Source organism: Pantherophis guttatus, chromosome 2 (genome assembly GCF_059756535.1).
Source record: "Pantherophis guttatus breed Tessera chromosome 2, ASM5975653v1, whole genome shotgun sequence".
NCBI lineage: Eukaryota > Metazoa > Chordata > Lepidosauria > Squamata > Colubridae > Pantherophis > Pantherophis guttatus.
In genome coordinates this window covers 26,373,422-26,394,141 of record NC_142064.1, presented here as the reverse complement: position 1 = coordinate 26,394,141, position 20,720 = coordinate 26,373,422, and the positions used below count along the sequence as shown (strand labels likewise).

Sequence of the window (20,720 nt, the reverse complement as noted above, 5' to 3'; positions counted from 1 at the left end):
TTTTTTATTATTATTTTTAATATAAATAACTCCCTTGACCAAACTGACATTTTTGGTCCTTCCCTGGTTGTGGGAAGAAGCAGTTGGGATACAGAGGGATCACAACAGGCCTCGAGTTAGGGGCAGAACTCTTCCTTCAAAAGAAGCCACCAGAGGATCATCAAAACTGACTTATGATGTTTGGAAACAGGACAGTCTAAGGAGGCAGCACAATTCCAGTGGAGTCTGCAGCTCTGGTGATTAAATTCTAAATGTAGGAACTGCCAATTGTACCACTCCAAAACAGTCCGCACCAGTCTGGATTTAAGCAGTGCTTGGTTCCTTATGTTGCAGCACTAAATGAACACATTAGGCTGTATATTTATTTATTGTTTTTACTTATATACTGCCTTTATTAATTATTATTACTTCTATTGTAATTAATTTTCCATATTAGTTATTAATAACTATTCATAATTCAAGGCAGCATAAAAACATAACAACTAACAAATCTTCCTCCAGTGAGGTGAGTTGGGCTGGGAGAGTGACTGGCCCAAGGTCCTTAGTTGGCTTTCATGGCTAAGGCGGAACTTGAATTCAAATTGGCTTCTTGCTTTCTAGCCTGATGCTTTAACCATTAGACCAAACTGGCTCCCTTTCTTTCATTAATTAAAGTCACGGTCATGCCAGTGAAGGTTTATTTTTATGGGTTGTTTCTGTTTGGGAGGGAAGACCAAAATCCTGTGGGTATTTTAAAGGACTTGCATCCAAAATAGCTTCCAAATTCAGAGCAATTTACATTCCTTTAAATTGTGGGTTTATGACATTCTGCAGTGGTGAAACGCCACTTTTTAACCAGGGCTTTCAGCCTTTAAAACAAATTTATAACTGCTTCCCACATTTGAGTACTAAGGTGTGCAACAATTAGGTTTGCTTCATGAAAATTTAAAAGAGAAAGTGGAAGCGGGACTGGGGAAAATAATCTACTTTTCTCATTTGATTCATAAATAGCCTTTCACGATATTCACTTAAATACTGCAACTATTGATTTAAACAAGTTCAAGCCCACGAATTTTTCCCTTTAATAAATGCCACCCCGCTCAACAAGGAACCTTCCCTGTGCCAATGTGATTTAGGATTACAATTTTGGGCTTTAATTTGGTTCCACCTGGTTCCAATAAGGAAGGGGTGAAATCCAGCAGGTTCTGACAGGTTCTGGAGAACCGGTAGCAGAAATTTTGAGCAGTTTGGAGAACCGGCAAATGCCACCTCTGGCTGGCCCCAGAGTTGGGTGGGAATGGAGATTTTGCAATATCCTTTCCCTGGAGTGGGGTGGAAATGGAGATTTTGCAGTATCCTTCCCCTGCCACGCACACCAAGCCACACCACACCGACCAAGCCATGCCCACAGAACCGGTAGTAAAAAAAATTGGATTTCACCACTGCAATAAGGATATATAAATCCCTGATGTGGGTGGGCATAATTTGGGGTACATCCTCTCAAATTTTCTGGCACCTACTTCAGATGGAACATTCAGCCAGGTTTAGTTCTGCTGAACACAATGGGCCTTACTACAGATCTAATGTTTCTAAGTTAAGATTTCCTGAACCAATTCTTTCTAAAAGAAAAGCAATGGAAAAAGTAGGAAAATATAGAAAGGTTAAGAAGACAAAATGTCAACTCCTTTTATATCCAGGGAATGAGTTAAAAAAATCTTCACAAAGGTACCTCTATCTGGAGAGAATAACAAACTGATACTGATGATCACTGACATTATTTTGCCTCCAAATTAACATTAATTAATGCTAATTAATTAACTAACTAAGAGGTCTGTAAGGGGCATGCATAAGAGCACCAGCGTGTCTATCATCCCTGTCCTAATGTTCCCTTTAATTGTACTCATTTTATGTATTCAATTCATGCTTATAGTTATATATATCATCTAATATGTACTCGACAAAATAAAATAAATAAATAAAAATAAAAATTACTACTAGGAATATATTGTAAACTCCTTTGGTCTCAATTAGGACTTATTCCACTTCATAACTAGCACTGGGTGTTGGGTATAATCAATGGCACCATTACTTTAGTTATATCAATCTATTTTTCTAACTTGTTTTCTTTTGTTGCATTCTGTTCTGCCCAGTGAAAATCAGTGCAGCTCTAAGACTGAGCCTAAAACAGAGACATACCCAAAAAATTGTAAGGCCTCCTATCATCAAAACAAGCCCCATTCTCAAAATCACTGTTCTTTTACCTGGAAGAAAAGGCCCTTTTCCTATGGATTCAACCAGTCTCTTTGCTACTGGAGCTATTATAAAAAGCACAGGACCGCCTTCAAGGAAAGAAATTGGTAGCAACCTTTTATCTCCCTCCCTCCCTTCCTCTCCCCACTGCCCTCCCCCCTCATTTAAAGGGATTGAGAGCATAATTAATTGGCACTCAGAATGTTTCCAGCAAAACAAAACACCCATTGAAGCAACATCACACACACACAATATCCGCCCCTAAATCTCAAGGGGCTTTCAAGCAAAAATAAAAAGGGGTGAGGAGGGAAACCAAGTCCTGATGTACAAATCATCCTAAGGAGGTGCTTCTCAATCTTGGCATCTCTTTAAATTGTGTGGACTTGACTGACTGGGGAATCCTGGGAGTTGAAGTCCACCCATCTTAAAGAGTTGCCAAGGTTGAGAAACACTGCCCTAGCCTAGGCCACGGTTTGATCATGGTTGAAGCCACACATACAACAGGTTACACCTAAACCCAAAACCGCACTATAGCCAAAATCGAAACTGAACAAGCCATCTTATAACTGAATACAAAGTAGGTGATCTTAGCTTATGGCTGTGTTCACCTACATATTGATTTTGGTTAGATCAACCTTAGAGTAATCAATGGCTTATCACAACTTAATGAACTGTAACTATCCACCCTATAATAAACCACACAGGGCAGGTACTTCCACTAAGCTAAAAATTGGGGAAGGGGTCATTTGTGGTTCAGTGTGTTGCACGAACACACCCTCTTTGGAATACACAACCCATTTAATTCAAGAGAGCTGGGTACAAATTCGAGGCGCTGAACTGCAGAAGGGATGCATTCCCACGATACCTTGAACCCAGGGGTGAAATCCAGCAGGTTCTGACAGGTTCTGGAGAACTGGTAGCGGAAATTTTGAGCAGTTTGGAGAACCGGTAGCGGCAAATACCACCTCTGGCTGGCCTCAGAGTGGGGTGGGAATGGACATTTTGCAATATCATTCCCGTGGAGTGGGGTGGGAATGGAGATTTTGCAGTATCCTTCCCCTGGAGTGGGGTGGGAATGGAGATTTTGCAGTTCCCCTTCCCCATAAGTATCCTTATGATTCTTGATGAACGTATCTTTTCTTTTATGTACACTGAGAGCATATGCACCAAGACAAATTCCTTGTGTGTCCAATCACACTTGACCAATACAAAATTCTAATTCTAATTCTAATTCTATTCTGCCACGCCCACCAAGCCACACCACGCCCACCAAGTCACGCCCACAGAATTGGTAGTAAAAAAAAAATTGGATTTGCTTGAACCCAAAGCCCTCAGCTCCGCATGAAAAAGGCCAAGCCTCGTTTGAGGACGGCTGCCCCCTGGAGGCCGGGAGGAGAAGGCGCCACGCCCGCTTACCGTCTTGTCGTTGGGCTGCTGCTGCTGCAGCTGCTTCATCATGATGCTCCTTTTTTTGTCCTTGCAACGCTTATTTTGAAACCAGACCCGGATCACTCTGGGGCTGAGACCGGTCATTTCCACCAGCTGCTCCTTCATGAGGGCGTCAGGCCGGGGATTGGCCGCGTAGCAGGTCCTCAAAGTGTGGAGCTGCTTTTCGTTGAGGACGGTCCGGACGCGGGTCGTTTTTTCTGGCTGCTTATGGACGTGGGGCCGGAGAGCCGGCTGCCTGGCGGAGATAGGTTCTGCTGTAAGGAAGGGAGGGAGGGAGAGGCGCCTGGTCAGTGGCAAGACCAGAAGACAAACAGACAAAGATCAACCCTGATAGCTTTTGGGAGACCTTCTGCCTCACTCCAGCAGAAAGACTGGATCCTGGCTTGCAGGGGTAAAACCTAAGCGCCTGCCTTCAGATTCCAGCGATCAACGGGAAAGATTTCCCCAAAGCCTCACTCTTCCTTTAAAGCAGAGGTCTTCAAAACTCGGCAGCTTTAAGACTTGTGGACTTCAACTCCCAGAATTCTCCAGCCAGCGTAGAATTCTGGGAGTTGAAGTCCACCAGTCTTAAAGCTGCCAAGTTTTGAAGACCTCTGCTTTAAAAACTCTTTCACCTTTAGGCTCCTAAACTAGGGGTGGGCAAACGTGGCTCTTTTTACAACCTGTGGACTTCAACTCCCAGAATTCCTGAGACAGCCAAGTTGGCTCAGGAATTCTGGGAGTTGAAGTCCACAGGTTGTAAAAGAGCCACATTTGCCCACCCCTGTCCTAAACCATACTAACTAAACTATCTACAGTAGTGGCCAAAATTATGGAAACCTTTTGGGGAAAGTGTATTTTCTAAAACTAAGCTAATAACACCACTTTTTTTGTTTTTTTTGGAGTAGTACCATAAAATGATAATCAATGGAAAGATAATTTAATCAAGAATGTAATGCAATAACTTTTATGAAGGATTTGCTATTACAACAGCAGTTACAGTATAAAGAAGAAAAGTGAAACACATAGAAAAAAATGAGATATACAAAAATGATCACCATAGAAAAAACGAGATATACAAAAATGATCACCATAGAATAAAAAAGATATACAAAAATTATCACATCAGTTAATACTTAGTTGGGTAACCTTTAGCATGAATTACGGCCTTGCAACATCTTCCTATGGAGTGAACCAAGTCTTTTTATTCTGCAGCTGTTCTAATGTGAAACCAAGATTGAATGATTGTTTCTATTAACTGGGTTTTCTCGCTGGGTCGCTTCTGACTAACCAGTTTCTTTAGTCGGCTCCATAGATTTTCAATTGGGTTAAGGTCTGGGCTATTCCCAGGCCATTCCAGCAGTGGAATATGATGATCTTGAAATCCCCCCCCCCAAAAAATGATGTTATTAGCCATTAAACCTCAAAAATACACTTTTCCCAAAAGGTTTCCACAATTTTGGCCACTACAGTTTTAGTTTGAAGCTTTACCTGTTAACCAATCCTCCACCCCCACTTCTCAAAATGAATCCAGCTGGCTGTTCCAAAGCAACGCCCTTTGCCCAATGCCTTGGGCTACTCACAAAATAGCCAATCTGTCTCAACCTAGAGAGCCTGTTCTGTTGGTAACTGGGACCAACCCTGCTTAGCCCAGAAGCCTCTAGGGCAGGGGTCTCCAACCTCGGCAACTTTAAGACTCGTGGACTTCAACTCCCAGAGTTCCTCAGCCAGCTTTGCTGGCTGAGGAACTCTGGGAGTTGAAGTCCACGAGTCTTAAAGTTGCCGAGGTTGGAGACCCCTGCTCTAGAGTATTGACAATCAGAGATGCGGTCAAAGAAGTCAAGATGGCAGACATACAACTATCGTTTTGACTTTTTTTTTTTTTATCGACTCTGCCGATACCCCTATTTGCAAGCAAACAGAGTTGTTAACTTCCTGGGAAGGAATGTTTCCCAATGACATGCATTTTTCTTAGTGAGCTCATCGTCCATTTAGTGGGCATCTCGTCAAAGTAAAATTTTTGGCATATTAGCTCAGCCCCAGCCACCACCACCACCACCATCACTCCACATCAAATCATCTTCTTGCTGGGGGAGGAGGAGGAGGAGGAGGAGAGGGAGAGTGTGTGTGTGTTTTCGAGAGTTGTAGGGATCTGAAAGGCGATTGCTGGAAGTTTCATTTATTATCTGTGGCAGATGGATTTGAAAAACTCCAAGGAAGGGGGGAAAAGACTGCTACCGCATCTATCGCTTGGTGGGGCCCTTCGTCCTTACTCCTAAAACTCAGAATATTTGTCCTTCCCAAGTACAATGCAGGCCAAGGCTGAGTTCACACAACCCGCCCCGCTGTTTAATTGTGGATGGCTCGATTGTGCATGGTGTGAAGCCAGATAAGTTGGTTCTCTTGTGGTTCAGTACATTTTGCAGCCTTCAGTAATTGGGTTAAATCAGTAAACAAGGAATTAAGTCTGTGGAATGCAACCAGAGGAATACCAAGACAATGATCCAGCTGCTTTTGTTATAAAATCCCAGGCTTCCTATTCACTGTTATGATGGCTCTTCCACACCCAGTTATGCACTCTGGATTTTACCCAGAAACATCTATTGAAAATGAGATTTTTTTTCATGCCAATCATTGTCCCTTGCTAGGAAAAAAAAAAGGGTTTAAGAAAACTGTGTTCGTTTAGCAATTTTTTTATGAAAAGCTATTTCACCAATCCAACCAGCCAAACCAAAAATCCTGCAGGGATTAATTAAAATGTTTTCAACTGACACCCTTTCTAATATTGCAGTAGTACAGGTAGTCCTCGACTTACAACAGTGCGTTTAGTGACCATTCAAAGTTACAACGGCACTAAAAATGTGACTTATGACCGTTTTTCCACACTTACGACCTTTGCACCCACCCCGTGAACATGTGATCAAAATTCAGATGCTTGGCAACTGTTTCACATTCATGACCATTGCTGTGTCCCATGTGATCACCTTTTGTGACCTTCTTGCAAGCAAAAACATTTGGGAAGCCTGATTTGCTTTACAACCGGATTACTAACTTATCGACTGCAGCGATTGACTTAACAAGCATGGCAAGAAAAACTCACTTAACAAATTGTCTCACTTGACAACAGAAAGTTTGGGCTCAATTGTGCTCATAAGTCAAGGACTACCTGTATAGGCCCTTCATAAACATCCGGGTTTGTAATTTCTAACTGAACACAGATAAATACATTTTTGAGAACAATCCTATTCATTGGAAAGTAAGTTGCATTCCTATGCACTGTTTACTCAGAAATAGCTTCTCCCTGGTCAGCTGATCAGTAAATCATCCTCCAAAGAAGAAAAGTCCCAGTCTTATATTCTTTTCCCTTGGCAGAAAATGCTACAGAAAGCTTAAAAAAAAAAAATCCTCTTCCCATCAACTTTTTTCTTGAAATTTTTTTTTTTTGCTTCTAACTTTAGACTACAAAGAGATGAAAAGCAACCATACCTACCAGTAAACAACTTGATGTCAAATAAACTATCATAGGTTTAGATCTGGTCTATGTGGGGGGGTTCTTTCTTCCTTCAAATACCCACCTCTTTTCTCAGATTTGTCTATTCCTCAAAGTAGAGTGTCTAGTATAGAAACAAAGAAAATGTAGTCCAATTGTGGAGCTTACTTGACTCTGTGGGTTTTTAATGCAACATTTATTGCAGGGGAAATTGTGCTGCAACCAGTGAGGCTTCCTTGGAAGTAAGCCTATAAAGGGCTAAGGCTGCTTGCTATTTTTACATTTAAAGGAGCCTGCCTGAGAATACATTACATCACACTGTTGTCATGTCCTGGGTTAGTCATGGGCATGTGAAAGGAAAACAACAGTAAGGCCTTCAAAGTTGAACCACCTTCTTTCCCTACTAATCTCTCCTCCCCCCACCCAAAAAAATATCTGGATGTAGACTGAAATTGTCTTGGCCACTCAACACCCTCCATTGCCAACAGACTGGGGAAAAGGTTGGTTCAGGGGTTTTATTTATGGGGGTGGGGGGCCATAAATAATAATAAATAAGGATGACAACAAAGAAGCTGGAAAGTTTTTTTTTTCTCAAAACTTGAGTTGGGGTGGGAATCAGGTACAGGAGGAAGAGAAGTGAAGCAAAACAATGCCAACTTCCTAAACTCACTTTTTAAAACCTTCAGCTACAATTTCTACCCAAATCGTTAAAAGCTTTGGAAAGAGGCAGCAGGATCTTCTGCAAAGCAATTACCAAAGATCAGCTTGTTGACAGTTGTAAATGGCTGCTGGAAAAGTTTTCCCCATATTATGAGTTTCCCTGTTCTGTAGCAACTTTCCCCATCCCAGTGCTTCATTCTAAAGAAACATCTTTGGAAGAGATCAGTGGGTGGTTGACATATTGGCAGCACCCCCACTGGGAGTACACTCCCTCTCCATTCTCTCAATCTCCCCCTATCCCCCATTGGGGGAATGCTGAAATAGATTTATTCAAATATATATATGGCAGTGAGATATATATCAGCTATTCTAGGAAGCCCTATTGACCTCACTGAAACTAATGTTTGAATAGACATCTAAGGAAATTATACAGTACAGTACTACCAATATAGTTTTCTTTGGTAAGACCAATAGTAGTCTCTGTGATTCCCCTACAATTAGTATTTGATTAACCTAAACCATATACCTGACAGCACAAGATACACACAAAGAGAAAGCACACACACAGGGAGTATGTCTGTTTATCTATTTAAAATATACCTAGTAGCTTAATAATCAGTTGATAAGCTACCAAAGATAACACATTATTTACCATTGGACTATAGCAGACTTTTGATCCACATCAGCCAACTGAAGTTTTGTATTGACTTCAACATGAGATGGATTGAACCTCCTGTCTCTGACAAGCAAACTATACCAATTCAAATATGTGTCTCCTGAATACCTTCAGGTTCACAGGTTAACTTAATATAAACAATGTTTCATCTCTGGATCCTAAGTACACTTACTGAAGGAATTGTGATCCCAGTCGTATTTTCTCATAAGGAAAGTCTACTAAATACAGGGGAGTTACGGCTGCAATTTAATTCGTGTGGAAATAAATCCCATGGATATTTAGTAAAACTTACTTTTAAGTAAACACGTATAGAATTACACTGTTACTCTCACAGAAAAGGTTTGCAAACATGGTGAATAAGTTGGATTTTATGCACTAACTTCAACAGGTGCAGATACTCACTTCAGTAGCGGTATCTGCACCTGTTACCCCAAAACACAAGCCCCACTGGTTCTTCTGAAACTTCTGAAACAAAAACTATGTTATTTTTTTCAGTAGGGAATAAATGTCTTTAAAATCACTGGAACGTTTTCTAAGCAAACGTGATAGGCCTCAATTGTGCAAAAAAAAAAATGTGAATGCAAATATAATATAGTTCAAAATGTATTTGCAAATGTTTGGATTTGTCAGGCAGAGTGCCTAATCTTAGGGATAAGACAAATTAGACGGCAACTCTACGTTTACTCTTCCTGGGAATAAATCCTACTGAACTTAACTTCCTGATGAAGTGATCCACAAAAGCTCATGCAGCAATAAACATGTTAGTTTTGGAAGATACCACAAGATTCCTTCCTGTTCTGTCCTTTCTGCATAAACACATCTAGAATTGTTCTTTTCTGCATAAACACATCTAGAATTGTGTTACCAAAATCCTGACACCAAATACCACGTCAACTCAGGCTTTGGGAAGTTGAAATTAAACTAGAGTATAGTTATTGGACAATGGTTGTCCAGTCTAATGACTCTAGTATATTAGACAGGAGAAAGATAAACTTGATAAGCTTGTGGTTCAGTATTCATGGAAACCAGACTTTCAGTTTAAGGACAATTTGTTTGATTGAGGTAAATATAACAATGGTATTTGTTTAACCCTGGTTTTGGATTTTGCCACTAATTTTCATTGGATTCCAAGAGATTTGATACAGAGGGAAGAAACTGACTTAGAAAGAAACTTTTACTCTATATAGGGGGATTTAATGTGGAGAAAACTATTTGGTGTAATAGTTAAGGTACTAGGCTAGAAGCCAGGAGCTTGTAAATTCTAGTTCTATCTTAGGCTCAAAGCCAGCTGGGTGACCTTGGACCAATCACACTTTCTCAGTCCTAAGACTAAGAGGAAGACTAAGAGATTCCAAAAATCTTGCTGAGAAAACTGCAAGCAGTACACCAGAAGTCGAACGCTTAATTTTAAAGGCCACCCACAGTCTCTGTTGTGAAAGTGAGTGGCCATATAAGTGATTTAAATTTGTAGGCACAGAAAATAATATATCAAAGAATTCTGCTGCACATCTCATTGACTTGAATGGAAGCGAGTCCAACAGTCACGCAGGACATACTCATCTCTATTATTTTTTCAAGGGCATCTTTCTTAGGCACATACCTAGCCAAAACTAAGCAAACCTTCATGCCCTAACCCTAAACCTTTCGTGCATGTCACCTGCACTATCGTTTATAACTGCTTAGAAATAGTTTCATCCTATTTATTTGTTCTGAAGTTAAAGCTCAGAAGGGCAATGGAGTTTGCTCTTGAGTACTAGACCTGTAGCTTTCCCCTTCTTGGGTGGGAAAGTGTCATCGTTTTCCTTCCACCTCTAATTCCATACCTCTAATTTCACGCCTTTGATAAATCAAGACGGTGAATAATGGAAGCTTGTGACACAATGAAATGCGTTAGTTTTTAATGAGCCCCCAAAGCTGCTTGCACTGTAAAGAAAGCTACGGCTTTGCAGCTCCCAACCACCGGATTCCAGGCTTCCTTGGGGTCCATCCTTTTGAGCTCCTGCAGAAAAGTTGGCTTTTTTTTTCTGTAAGAAGCTAAATACGGTACAGAACCGGGTTAGGCTGGGCCTGGCAAGACCGTAGGTAACAAAGGAGCGCAGCACCAGCCCAGCTCCTCCCGGAGGGGCCCAAGAGTACCTGCCATCTGCAGCGGCCTGGCGGGGTGCAAGGGGCTGAGGGCGTCTCCGGCGCCGAGACTGGCTCTTTCCACCACATCGTGATCCGCTCGGCAAAAGAGGCCGTCTTCTCGCAGCGCGAACTCGTCCCCAGGAATCAGCTGGCGGCTGCAGGCCACGCAGCGAAAGCACTCGATGTGGTAGACTTTGGAGCGGGCGCGCATCACGAAGTCGTTCTTGCTGAACCCAATGTTGCATTTGGCGCACTTGATGCCGTATAACCTGAGTTCGGATCCCGTCGGAGGGGATGAGGCGAGGAAAAAAAGAGGAAGGAAAGGGAACAAGGAGGAGGAGGAGGAGGAGGAGAAAGAGAGAGAGAGGGAAAAAATTATTTCATTTCAGACCTCTGTTCGAATCAAGCCCCCCACCTTTTTTTTTTTTTTGACCCGATCCGCCAGACCGCGCGTTTTTAGGCGCCCGTCCAAAGCAATCTTTTTCTATTGAACAGGCCCAGCTGGCTCTCTCGCCCGTTTAAATGGAGCGGGGGGCAGGTGAAGAGACCCTCCCCCCAACCCAGATTTGGAGCTGATGTTTTTCGATGCTTGGAAAAAACACCGCGGCCGCCGACGCTCTTGCCTGGCCCGGAGGAAGGAAAGGAACTTTGGGAAAAGGGATGCATTTTTAACTTTTAATTTTTTTTTTCTTTTTACTAAAACATATATTTTGGTTGCAATTTATTTTTGTGCTTGTCTCTTTCTCCAACAGTGGAGAACTGCTCTACAGATTCCTGGAATCTAGGCTTTTCCCGCGAAGCTGGCAGAGAATGGCAAGGAAGACAATCGCCTACGGTTAATTCTAGAGTCTAGACCGATTAAAACGAGGGAGATTCAAATGTAAAGTCCGATTATTATTTTTTTTAAAAAAAAACGCACCCATCCTTTAAAAACACACAAACACCGGCTGGTTCAGGCCGGGTCGACTTCAAAGCAAAACTGTGCTGAGCATTTCATTCATCCTCTTATAAAGCTGCGGAGAAACCATACACCTTTGGGCCAAGATCCTCGCACGGGTACCCAAAATCCCAAAGAGGAAACACATCCCTCTTCCTATAGAAACTATAGCCAGAAACGGGATTTGGGAGGCAGTCATCGGCGGTAGTTGGGGTTCTGTTTTGGAGATTCAGACTCCAAGGGCTTAAAAAAAAAACAAACCGCACAGGTCTGAAGATGGCCATTCGTACGAAAAGCGTTCTGGTTGAACTTCTCAAGTTGCTCCTGGAAATTTTGAAGTTCGTTTATTAATTCGTAGATGGTGAGGCAGGAGTCTCTGGGGCTTCCTGGTTCTAGATTAGCAAAAGCGAGTGGCGAGGCCTACCTTTTCACCAAGACTGACCTTTGCTTGCTTACGCGAGTGCAAGGACGCCCACCCAAATTTGGTTCTTTCTAAAGAGAGAGTTAGCGGCCGGGAGAGAAAATCCCCATCATTTTATTTTTACACTCCCGGCTACCTGTAAGTGCAACGAATCGTTTCGAGTTAGCTTCGCCTTCTCTACCTCGGAATTTTTATATTCGGAGTCTATATTCCGGAAAGGAGGAGAAAAACATACACCGAATCTTTACAAAACTTTCCTCCAAAATAGATCCGAAGCGCTTCTAGAGCAGGGACAGGCCCAGAAACCTCCGGAGCACTGCTCAACCCAGAGAGGGGGTTAGGGTGGTATGAAAAGGCGAATGGACAACCTTCCCTTGCTCGCCAGCGAGTATAATTTTTGTAAGATCCGGGGCGCGGTTATACTGTGCCTGTTTATATATCAGCCGTTCCTTATCTTATCACTGTGCAACCTTCTCTTCTTAAAAGTAAACCCGAGGGAGAGAGGGGAAAAAAATCCCATGGATAATAAAATAATAACAAAGCCCCGAACTACCGGCTGTTTTTTCTTAGCGAAGGAAGAAGTGACAGAACTCACTTCGGCCCTGGGCCAGGAATGAACTACTGGAAAGAGCGAAGATGGGAGAAGGGGCCCCCATCGGAAAACGTTTCTTGGGAGCCGGCAAGACCCTCCAGGTCCACGAACCAGCCTCTCAAAAGCAAAGGCGCTTCCATCCAGCCCCTTGAACTTGACTTTACACTTGAGTAAGCCTTTCCGAAATAACGTTTTTGCCTTTTAGCTGGAAAGATACGGGGTTTGCTTTTCAAGTAAAACAGATTTGCAAAAAAAGAGAGAGAGAGAGAGAGAGAGGCCGAATTGAATGCTGCAGTCCTAAACAGAGGGACTAGGACAGTCATACCCGAAGTCGCCAGTGGCATTTCCTTCCGAGTCAACCTGCTCTCTTTTAAGGTTGGCGAGGGGACAGACAAATGGAGAGCTTGGGAGATACCGTGCCTGTTACGTTAATTATTTGTTCCGATTGCTCAGCTCCGGATTTTTTCTTTTTCTTTTTCTTTTTTTCTGAAAACCCCCGGATTCTGAAAACGCATTCAGCAGCCGTCGCTTTCCAGAAGGAGGCCGCCTCGAAGCTCTGGGACTTAACCGCCTTTCGGGGAACCACGGCAGGCAGGCAGGCAGGCAAGGAAACTGCATCTCGTTCTCTAGCGGCCTTTCTGAAGGCGAATGTCGAGGGGGGAATTCTCACCGGCGACCTCAGTCTTCGCCTTTCAGAATTGCGCTCCAAGTCGTAAACCGAGTTTTTTTTTTTTTTTTAAGGGGGAAGGGGGATCCAAAAGGAACCCGTGAGAAGAGTTCGGATCCAGCGAAAAGTTGCTACCCCACAAAAAAATAATACGCACAAGCCAAGACCGAGCGCCGTTTTAAAACCCCACCGCCAGCCACCAGCTCCTCCTCCTGCCATTCCTGGTTAGGGAACCTTAAGCAGCCCTCTCTCCGTCTGGATTGTGTCCTCGGCGCAAGTCGCCAACCTTTGCCCCCCTCCGCGAAGATCAAACCCAACCAAGGGTACACAGTAGCTTCGCGTCTCCTCATCCCAACCCCCCCGCCCCCCATCCCACCCTCACCCTGCCCTGCGGTCACAGAAAAATCCCTGAAATAAGGAATAAAAAGCTTCTTTTCTTTCTCTCTTAAAAAAAAAAAAAAACTATTTATTTGTCGGTTTATTTAGTTGTCAGGTCAGCGGTGGCCAGAACAGCAGGAATTTTTTTCTTTTTTCTTTTTTTAAATCAGCTCCCAGATTTTCAGGGTAGGAAGGAAGCCGCTTCCATTATCTAAATGTAGCGATTGTTCGCTAACAGCTGAGGGGCAATTTGATCTCCTCTGTCCAATTCATCAAGGCAGATAAGATAAGAAAGGAGAGGCGGTCCTAGAACGCCCAAAGGGTTAATATTTAAAAAGATTAAGGCCTGTAATCCTACCCACACGCTTACCTGAGAGTAAACCCTATAGAAAAGTCTGGCTCCCGAGTAGACCTACCTAAGGGGGGTCCTGAAAACGAAGTCTTTGTGTGGGTTTCCTCATCCCCATCCCCACGAAGCAATTGGTTTGTTTTTTTTTCCAGCATAGAGCGGACTTTATTTAATGACCATTGCTAGAATTCATGGTCAATGCTTTTATTTTATTTTATAGCTGTCCTCTACCTTTCTTCCAATGGCTGAGGGCTGGCTGAAAAAAACCCTCCTCCGCATCGGTGGTTTATGTTTTTTTTTGTTTTATTTTTAAGGTGAAGGGGCCTGGTTAGAATGGATATCGAGGGAAATGTTTGTTATTTTCCTTTCCTTATAACGCACTTTCCTGAAAAATAGAAAAAACCTGCCCCGTTACCGCGCAGGAGAAACCTTCCCCCCCCACTCCCACTACCTCCCACCTCATTTCAATTATACACTTAATTAGCTAGAGTTCAGGGGAGGGGCTGGATTCATCTGAATGACAACAAATTGCAGCTGCCCCTCTAAATATTACTACACGCCTCAAACTAGACCTCACCAGGAGAGTCGAAAAAGAAGAGCCGGGAGACAATATCCCCCCTCCCCGCTTCCCATCAAACCCGGAATTCTCAAGATATTTATTTGATGCTTTGGATCTATTTTCGAACGAAGCTTTTGGGCCAGAGCGTCAGTATAGCTCTCCTCTGAATACCCTGCAGCAACATTAACCTTCCCAACCAATTTTGTGGCCCTGGAACATTTTTTTAAAATAATAATAATAAGTAGATAGTTCTAGGACACTTTTTGTTTGGCTTGTTCTACCGTATTATTAGGAGGCGTATTATTAATTGTTTTTTTCTTTTGAAGGTGTGAGGTGGGACAAATAAATTTATTTCCCACCTTTCCATAAAGCCAAGAAGTGAATCCTGACTACGGCAAAAGCAGCTGGCCGCGAGTCCTTCCTCACTTACCCAGGAAGTAAACGCACATACGGGCAAAGACTTCAGAAGGAGGCGGCCTTCAACCAGCGTCTGACTGAGCCCCTAAAACCCTGAAGGTATTTACTCAGGAGCACGGAGACCTTTACTTCCAAACCGGCCTGCTCGTAGAGAGAGCTTTTTTTTTTCTTTTTTCTTTTTTAAAGAAGGGACATTTTATGCAACCTGCCTCCACCCCATACAGATTAAAAAATAAATAAATCTAAAATATAAAAAGGGGGAAACCCATCACTTTCTAATTATCTGCATCTCTTTATTTTCCTCGACCCTCGCTGTTTACTATGTCCCCCCCCCCACTTCTAACCACAGGATCTGCTTATGCCTCAGACTTCTCCTCTCTCTCTGTGTGTGTGTGTGTGTGTGTTTTTGAGCCTGCGTGTACCTTTCTCAACACATTATTCCAGGCTTCCGAAGGGATAAAATAAGAGCTCGCTTTGCCCTAAGAAACAAGTCCTCCTGTAAGACTCGAGGTTCTCCTGTAAGAACCAGAAGAATCTCAACCGTTCGGTTGGAAGCGAACCAACCGCGGACGTCCTCCCCTCTTCCTCCCCCTCCCCCTCTCCCCGGACCTACAGTCGCCATAACTCCCAGCGCGGTGCGGGGGAGGGGGAGGGGAAGAGACCAGGGCAAGAGAAGAGAGGCTCCTTACCTGATATAGTCTCGCTTACAGTAGGTTTTCCCATCCCTTACAAAGCACGTACAAGTCTCGTCCAAATACTGGTTACATTCCGCGCACTTCAAACACGCCGCGTGCCATTCCAAATCCGGGGAAACCCGCAGAATATACTGGTCGTGGATTTGATTGCCGCAACCGACGCACAAGGAAATCAGCCGCTTTTCTGAAAGGCAAAGGAGGAGAAGAGACATCGTTGACGAAGCGGTCGCTCCCCCACCGAGATAAACGCGTTTGGTTAGTCCCCCCCCCTCCGTTCAACCCCGCCGGCCTTGAGCCTTTGGCTAGCTTGCTCTTTAGGAAACGCGCCGCTTGCCCCGGCGGTTGTTGTCGCGTTGCATTTTCGGGCAAGGGGGGGGGGAGACCCGGAGGGAGAAAAAAAAGAGAGAAGGAGAGGAAGGGGGAGGGGTGGGTGCAAGAGAGAGAGGGGGGGCGTTTTAGGAGAGCAATCGGGATGAGGTTTGTGTGTCTCCATCAAAGGCTTTCCCTTGCTAAGGGAGAAGGCGGAACGCAAAGTTAAAAGTAGAATTGCGGAGACGGGGAGGGTGGGAGAAGTGAGAGCATTTTCCACGCTTTCCAAGAAACCCAAATAATAATAATTTGGAGTCGGGGGTTGGGTGGGGGAAGAAGACGAGTGGATCGGAAACACACAAGCCCGGGCAATAGGCTTTTTTTTTTTAGATGTCTAGGGAGCGACCAAACCCAGCCCGAAAGCTTTGATTTGTGGGTTTCACTTTTTCCCCCCCATCCCAATTTTCTCTCTCCCCCCCCCACCCGCTTTGGCTAGAGACTTGGATTCAGGCGGCGTGGGTGGGAGGCGTTGTATAGTTCCCAGCTGTGGCGGACCGGAGCCCGCAACTCGTCCCGAATCAAATTTGGTGGAGGAGAGAAATCTCCCATTGTTGGAGAGGAAAATGGGATCCTTCGGGGTTGAAGGCCCCCCCGAAAGATTGGTAGTGCTGAAGCAAGCTCGCTCAAAGTCATTGCCGAGGCTGTGACGGGCCTCTGGCACGGGACCCCTTTCGCTCCCCTCCTCCTACCCCCCCTCCCCCCTAACCTCAGGCAAGACAACCAGATCCCTCTGCGCATTTGGGGAGGGAAAGGTAATTCCCATTGATCTTCCACAGATTTTCAGCACATTAAAAATAATAATAATAATCACGAGACATCTTTCCCCACAATCCGGTTTTTCACGCTCCCTCGTTTTATATTTCCCGACTTTGGAAGCACCGGTTGTTTTTTTCCCTGGGAAACCAAAGCCCGCCGGGGATCCCTCTAAGCATCACACCCAAGGCGAAAGGATCGCAAACAGGCACCGGGCCATCCCTTGCCTTCCCTTGACGAACGACCTCCAAAAACGATTCGCTTGGCTCTCCCCCCCTTCGCCCTTAAAACTAACGCTCGCGAGGACCAGCTTAAAAAGAACCGATCCGAACCGATCCCTTCGACATCGTCGCTTCCTTACTTTTCGGTGGGTCGCCCATATCGCCCATCTCTACCAAAGGGTACAGTGTCCACCGTGAAATGGTGCCCGGCTGCACAGGAACTTTCCCGAGATGATGGAAAAATAATAATAAAAATAATAAAAATAATAATAAATAAATAAACAAATAAACCGGCGGCTCTGCTTTTTTGGAAGGGGGGGGGGGAAGGAGGAGGAGAAGAAGATGCTGTCAAGGGACGGCAGAGATGCTTCCTTGGTCCGCCGCCTCCGCCGCGCTGGGAATCGACCTCAGGGAGGATGGATGACCGGACGCCCTTCTTCCTACGGTGAGAAGGTGCTCCGTCCGGAAAGGAAAACCGCCAGCGGGGTCCAGGCAAGCGAGAGCGGGAGAGAGGGAGCGAGCGCTCTCGGAGGACGCTGCCCAGTGCGTGGAAACTCCGCGCGCCTCGACCACGAGCCTCTTCCTTATCTCTTACTCAAACTTCTCTGCTCCAACTCAGCTCGCTCGTCATTGGCCGGCGTAGGCCGCGGGGACGTCAAACCTGCCGTCTTCTGATTGGCCGGAGGGAACACAGAAGCAGCTGTTCTGATTATCATATTTCAGGGGCTTGGCGAGCTGGCCAGGCGGCGGCTGCTGGAGAAATCCGCGACAGACGCAGAGAAATACTGGGGAGGGGGGTGGGGAAAGCGGGTTGGGGAGAGGGAGAGGGAGAAGGAGAGGGGGGAAGGAAGGGAGGGAGGAAGGAAGGAAGAAAGAGAGGAAGGAAGGAAGACAGAGAGGGAGGAAGGAAGGAAGGAAGAAAGAAAGAGAGGAAGGAAGGAAGGAAGGAAGAGTGGAAGGAAGGAAGAAAGAGAGGAAGGAAGGAAGACAGAGAGGAAGGAAGGAAGGAAGGAAGGAAGAAAGAGAGGAAGGAAGGAAGAAAGAGAGGAAGGAAGGAAGGAAGGAAGAGGGGAAGGAAGGAAGGGAGGAAGGAAGGAAGGAAGGAAGGAAGAGTGGAAGGAAGGAAGAAAGAAAGAGAGGAAGGAAGGAAGGGAGGAAGGAAGGAAGGAAGAGGAAGGAAGAAAGAGAGGAAGGAAGGAAGGAAGGAAGAAAGAAAGAAAGAGAGGAAGGAAGGAAGGAAGGAAGAGAGGAAGGAAGGAAGGAACCAGAGGCAACTTTTCCGCTCCTCGTTTGATTTCTCTTCCCCCCCATACACACACACACACACACTTACACTTAATCCGTTTTTATCCCCCCCCCCTTTGCATCAACACGCCTCCCCTTTCATTGGCTTAAAGCAAGCATCTCTCTCTCTCTCCCCCCCCCCTTACTACTGTCGCGCAGGATTTTTTTTTTAATTTGGGGGTGGGAGGGAGAGGAAAAAGAAAGAAACGAGACGTTTATTCTCTGAACAGCTTCCCCTCCTTCAACTATGCAGGCTGTGGAGGGAGTGGGGGGTGGGGTGGAGGGGGAAGCAGAAGGAAATATGGATCAGGTGACTGATCAAATATTGTGGGAGGGAAAAAGAGCAGGAGGAGGAGGAGGAGGGGCGGATTAAAAGCTATGCAATCTGATTTATGCCACAAAAAGGGGGCAATAAAGGCTTAGCCGCTTAGATTTTCGCCCGCTATTTTTTTAGGGGTGGGGGCGTGGGGGGGGGGAAAGGGGTCGGTTTTTGTTTGTTTGTTTTAATTATTATTTGAGGCGAAGGATAAAAGCGCCAGCGAGACTCCGGTTGACAGGACCTTGACAGGGGCTTGATTCTGCTGCCCGGAAAGCTTCAGTTTCCCTCGTTTCTTTCTTGCGGCTTCCCCATTCTCGTAGTGGTGACACAGACGTCAAAGGGAAGGCGGGAGTACCGCAGCTACTCGCAGGTGTTTAACACTTGGAAGTTGTGCGTTTCTCACCACCACCCTGGTCCCACGCTAGCCGTTTTTATGAAGGTAACAATCCCCCCCCCACTAGAATTTCAATGGAATTTACTCCTGGAGTAAGCGGATGGGAAAAAGCTAGACTGAAAAATTTCCTCCCTTCCTTACTCTGCTGAAGGGAAATCTTATTACAACTACTGCTATTGTGTGTTGCCTGTAGATTTTTACAGGAACCTTCCCCAACCAAACCTACTGGTACTTCTATTTCCCAACTATTGCTTTTGCTGTAGGTAGGAACCTGGAAGTACTTTACCATTTCAGCTTCCCATTAGGAGGTGTGAAAATCTTGCAAGGCCGTTTCCGTCCCCACGATTAATAATGACTTCTAGACAATCTCTACGTGAGTCTATGTTTATGTCAAAGTCTATGTGTGTGGAAACGCCACTGGAGTCTTACATCGAGACTCGAATCTAATCTTCATCGCTTAGTAAGGCTTATGCCACCTGATCCTAAACACAGGTAGAAAATACAAACGGTACTTTGCCCAGTTCATGTTGAATGAAATATAGTGATGAATCCTTTTGGGTGATACAAAGTACAAAGCACATCCGAGCTACTGTTTTATCGACACAGTGATGGTTGGGTGACGCTGTAAGACTTTATAAATCACTACTTTGGGAAGTGCTACCACTCACCTTGGGAAGGTGGGCATTGATTTCTCCCGACACTGCATAGAATCATCCTGTTAAGTGAGTGCAAGAAGTGAGGTTCGGTTTATAGTCTCTTAGTAGAAAGTTTATTAGCTCATATTCTAACTTTCGACTCCTTCCTGCGGGCACAGACCCCTGTAATACACGCACTATTTGCTCCCAGGCCCTTCTTCCCTCCAACGATTTCAGTCTAAGTGGACTTTTTTGATGACTAAACGTTTAGGGAAATTTTATTTTATTTTTTAACGTTGCGGGATTCCACCCAGCGGTTGGACAAGACTTCAAGATCGGTGCTCTCAACCCCCTTTACTTGCCTACCTTTCAAAAGCGTTTTCTCAAAAGAGACGGGGAAAAAAGGAATCAACAAAGAAGGAAAGTATATAGTCTGTATACGAAGTTGGGTCTCTTTCTGGAGTGGTTCGGCTCGATGGAGGGGAATCGGGGTAACCCAGCTCATGTCCAGCTTTAGAAAATAAAACCACCCCATTTATCAACTACTCCCCCAAAGCTTTCCAGGAGCCTAAATGTAAAAATAAAAATAATAAAAATAATGCGTACGTGACGTCCAACCTTCCTGGTTACTGATGCACGTGAATTTTAAACACGTTCTAAACCAAAACGACCAACAGCATCGCTTGAAAGTTGCCGCGCTTGTTGTTCCTGAGGTTTCTAAGAAGTAGAGCTAACCCGCTTTTCAACTTCGGCTGAAAAGAAAAAAACAAAAACAAAAGGGGAGGAAGAATGCAGCGTCCAGCGGCGCGGAGCTTCTACTCAGTTGACCGTCTTGAAAATGATCCTTTGAGAAGGTCAGAAGGCGAACTTGGGCTATAAACAAATGTGGCTCGTATATTCAGCATTCACGGTGGCGGATGGTGGGGGGGGGCAGGTAGTCGGGATGAATTTCATCGCATCCAGGAAAGAGGCGGACAGGAGCATAGTTTCTTTCATTCTCCTCCCCTCCCCTTTACTCCCCCCATTACTAGGTTTAGTCTGTAAAGCAACAGCAAGCAAGATGAGTAAAGCTAATGGTTTAGGCGCGGGGACCCAAATCCAGGGGGGCTTGGTACGCTGA

The 20,720-nt window shown here is 44.8% G+C and overlaps 1 protein-coding gene across 6 annotated transcripts in view; it reads right to left on the bottom strand.

Moving 5' to 3' along the window:
- ISL1 (ISL LIM homeobox 1) overlaps positions 1-17,886 on the bottom strand; it is an 82,840-nt gene extending 64,954 nt beyond the window's left edge. For 4 of the 6 annotated variants that reach the window (XR_015732077.1, XR_004595307.3, XM_034440852.3 and 1 more), the window contains exons 1-4: positions 17,109-17,886; positions 15,620-15,809; positions 10,620-10,879; positions 3,646-3,932 (exon numbers count right to left, since the gene is read on the bottom strand). Coding sequence is in view for 4 of the 6 variants with exons in the window: in XM_034440852.3 (XP_034296743.1) it covers positions 3,646-3,932; positions 10,620-10,879; positions 15,620-15,809; positions 17,109-17,136 (765 nt within the window). In the remaining 2 variants the exon portion in view is untranslated. The remainder of the gene's footprint in view (positions 1-3,645; positions 3,933-10,619; positions 10,880-15,619; positions 15,810-17,108) is intronic. The other 2 variants (XM_034440853.3, XM_034440851.3) reach the window with 1 other exon arrangement.
- Between the last annotated feature and the right edge of the window lie 2,834 nt (positions 17,887-20,720).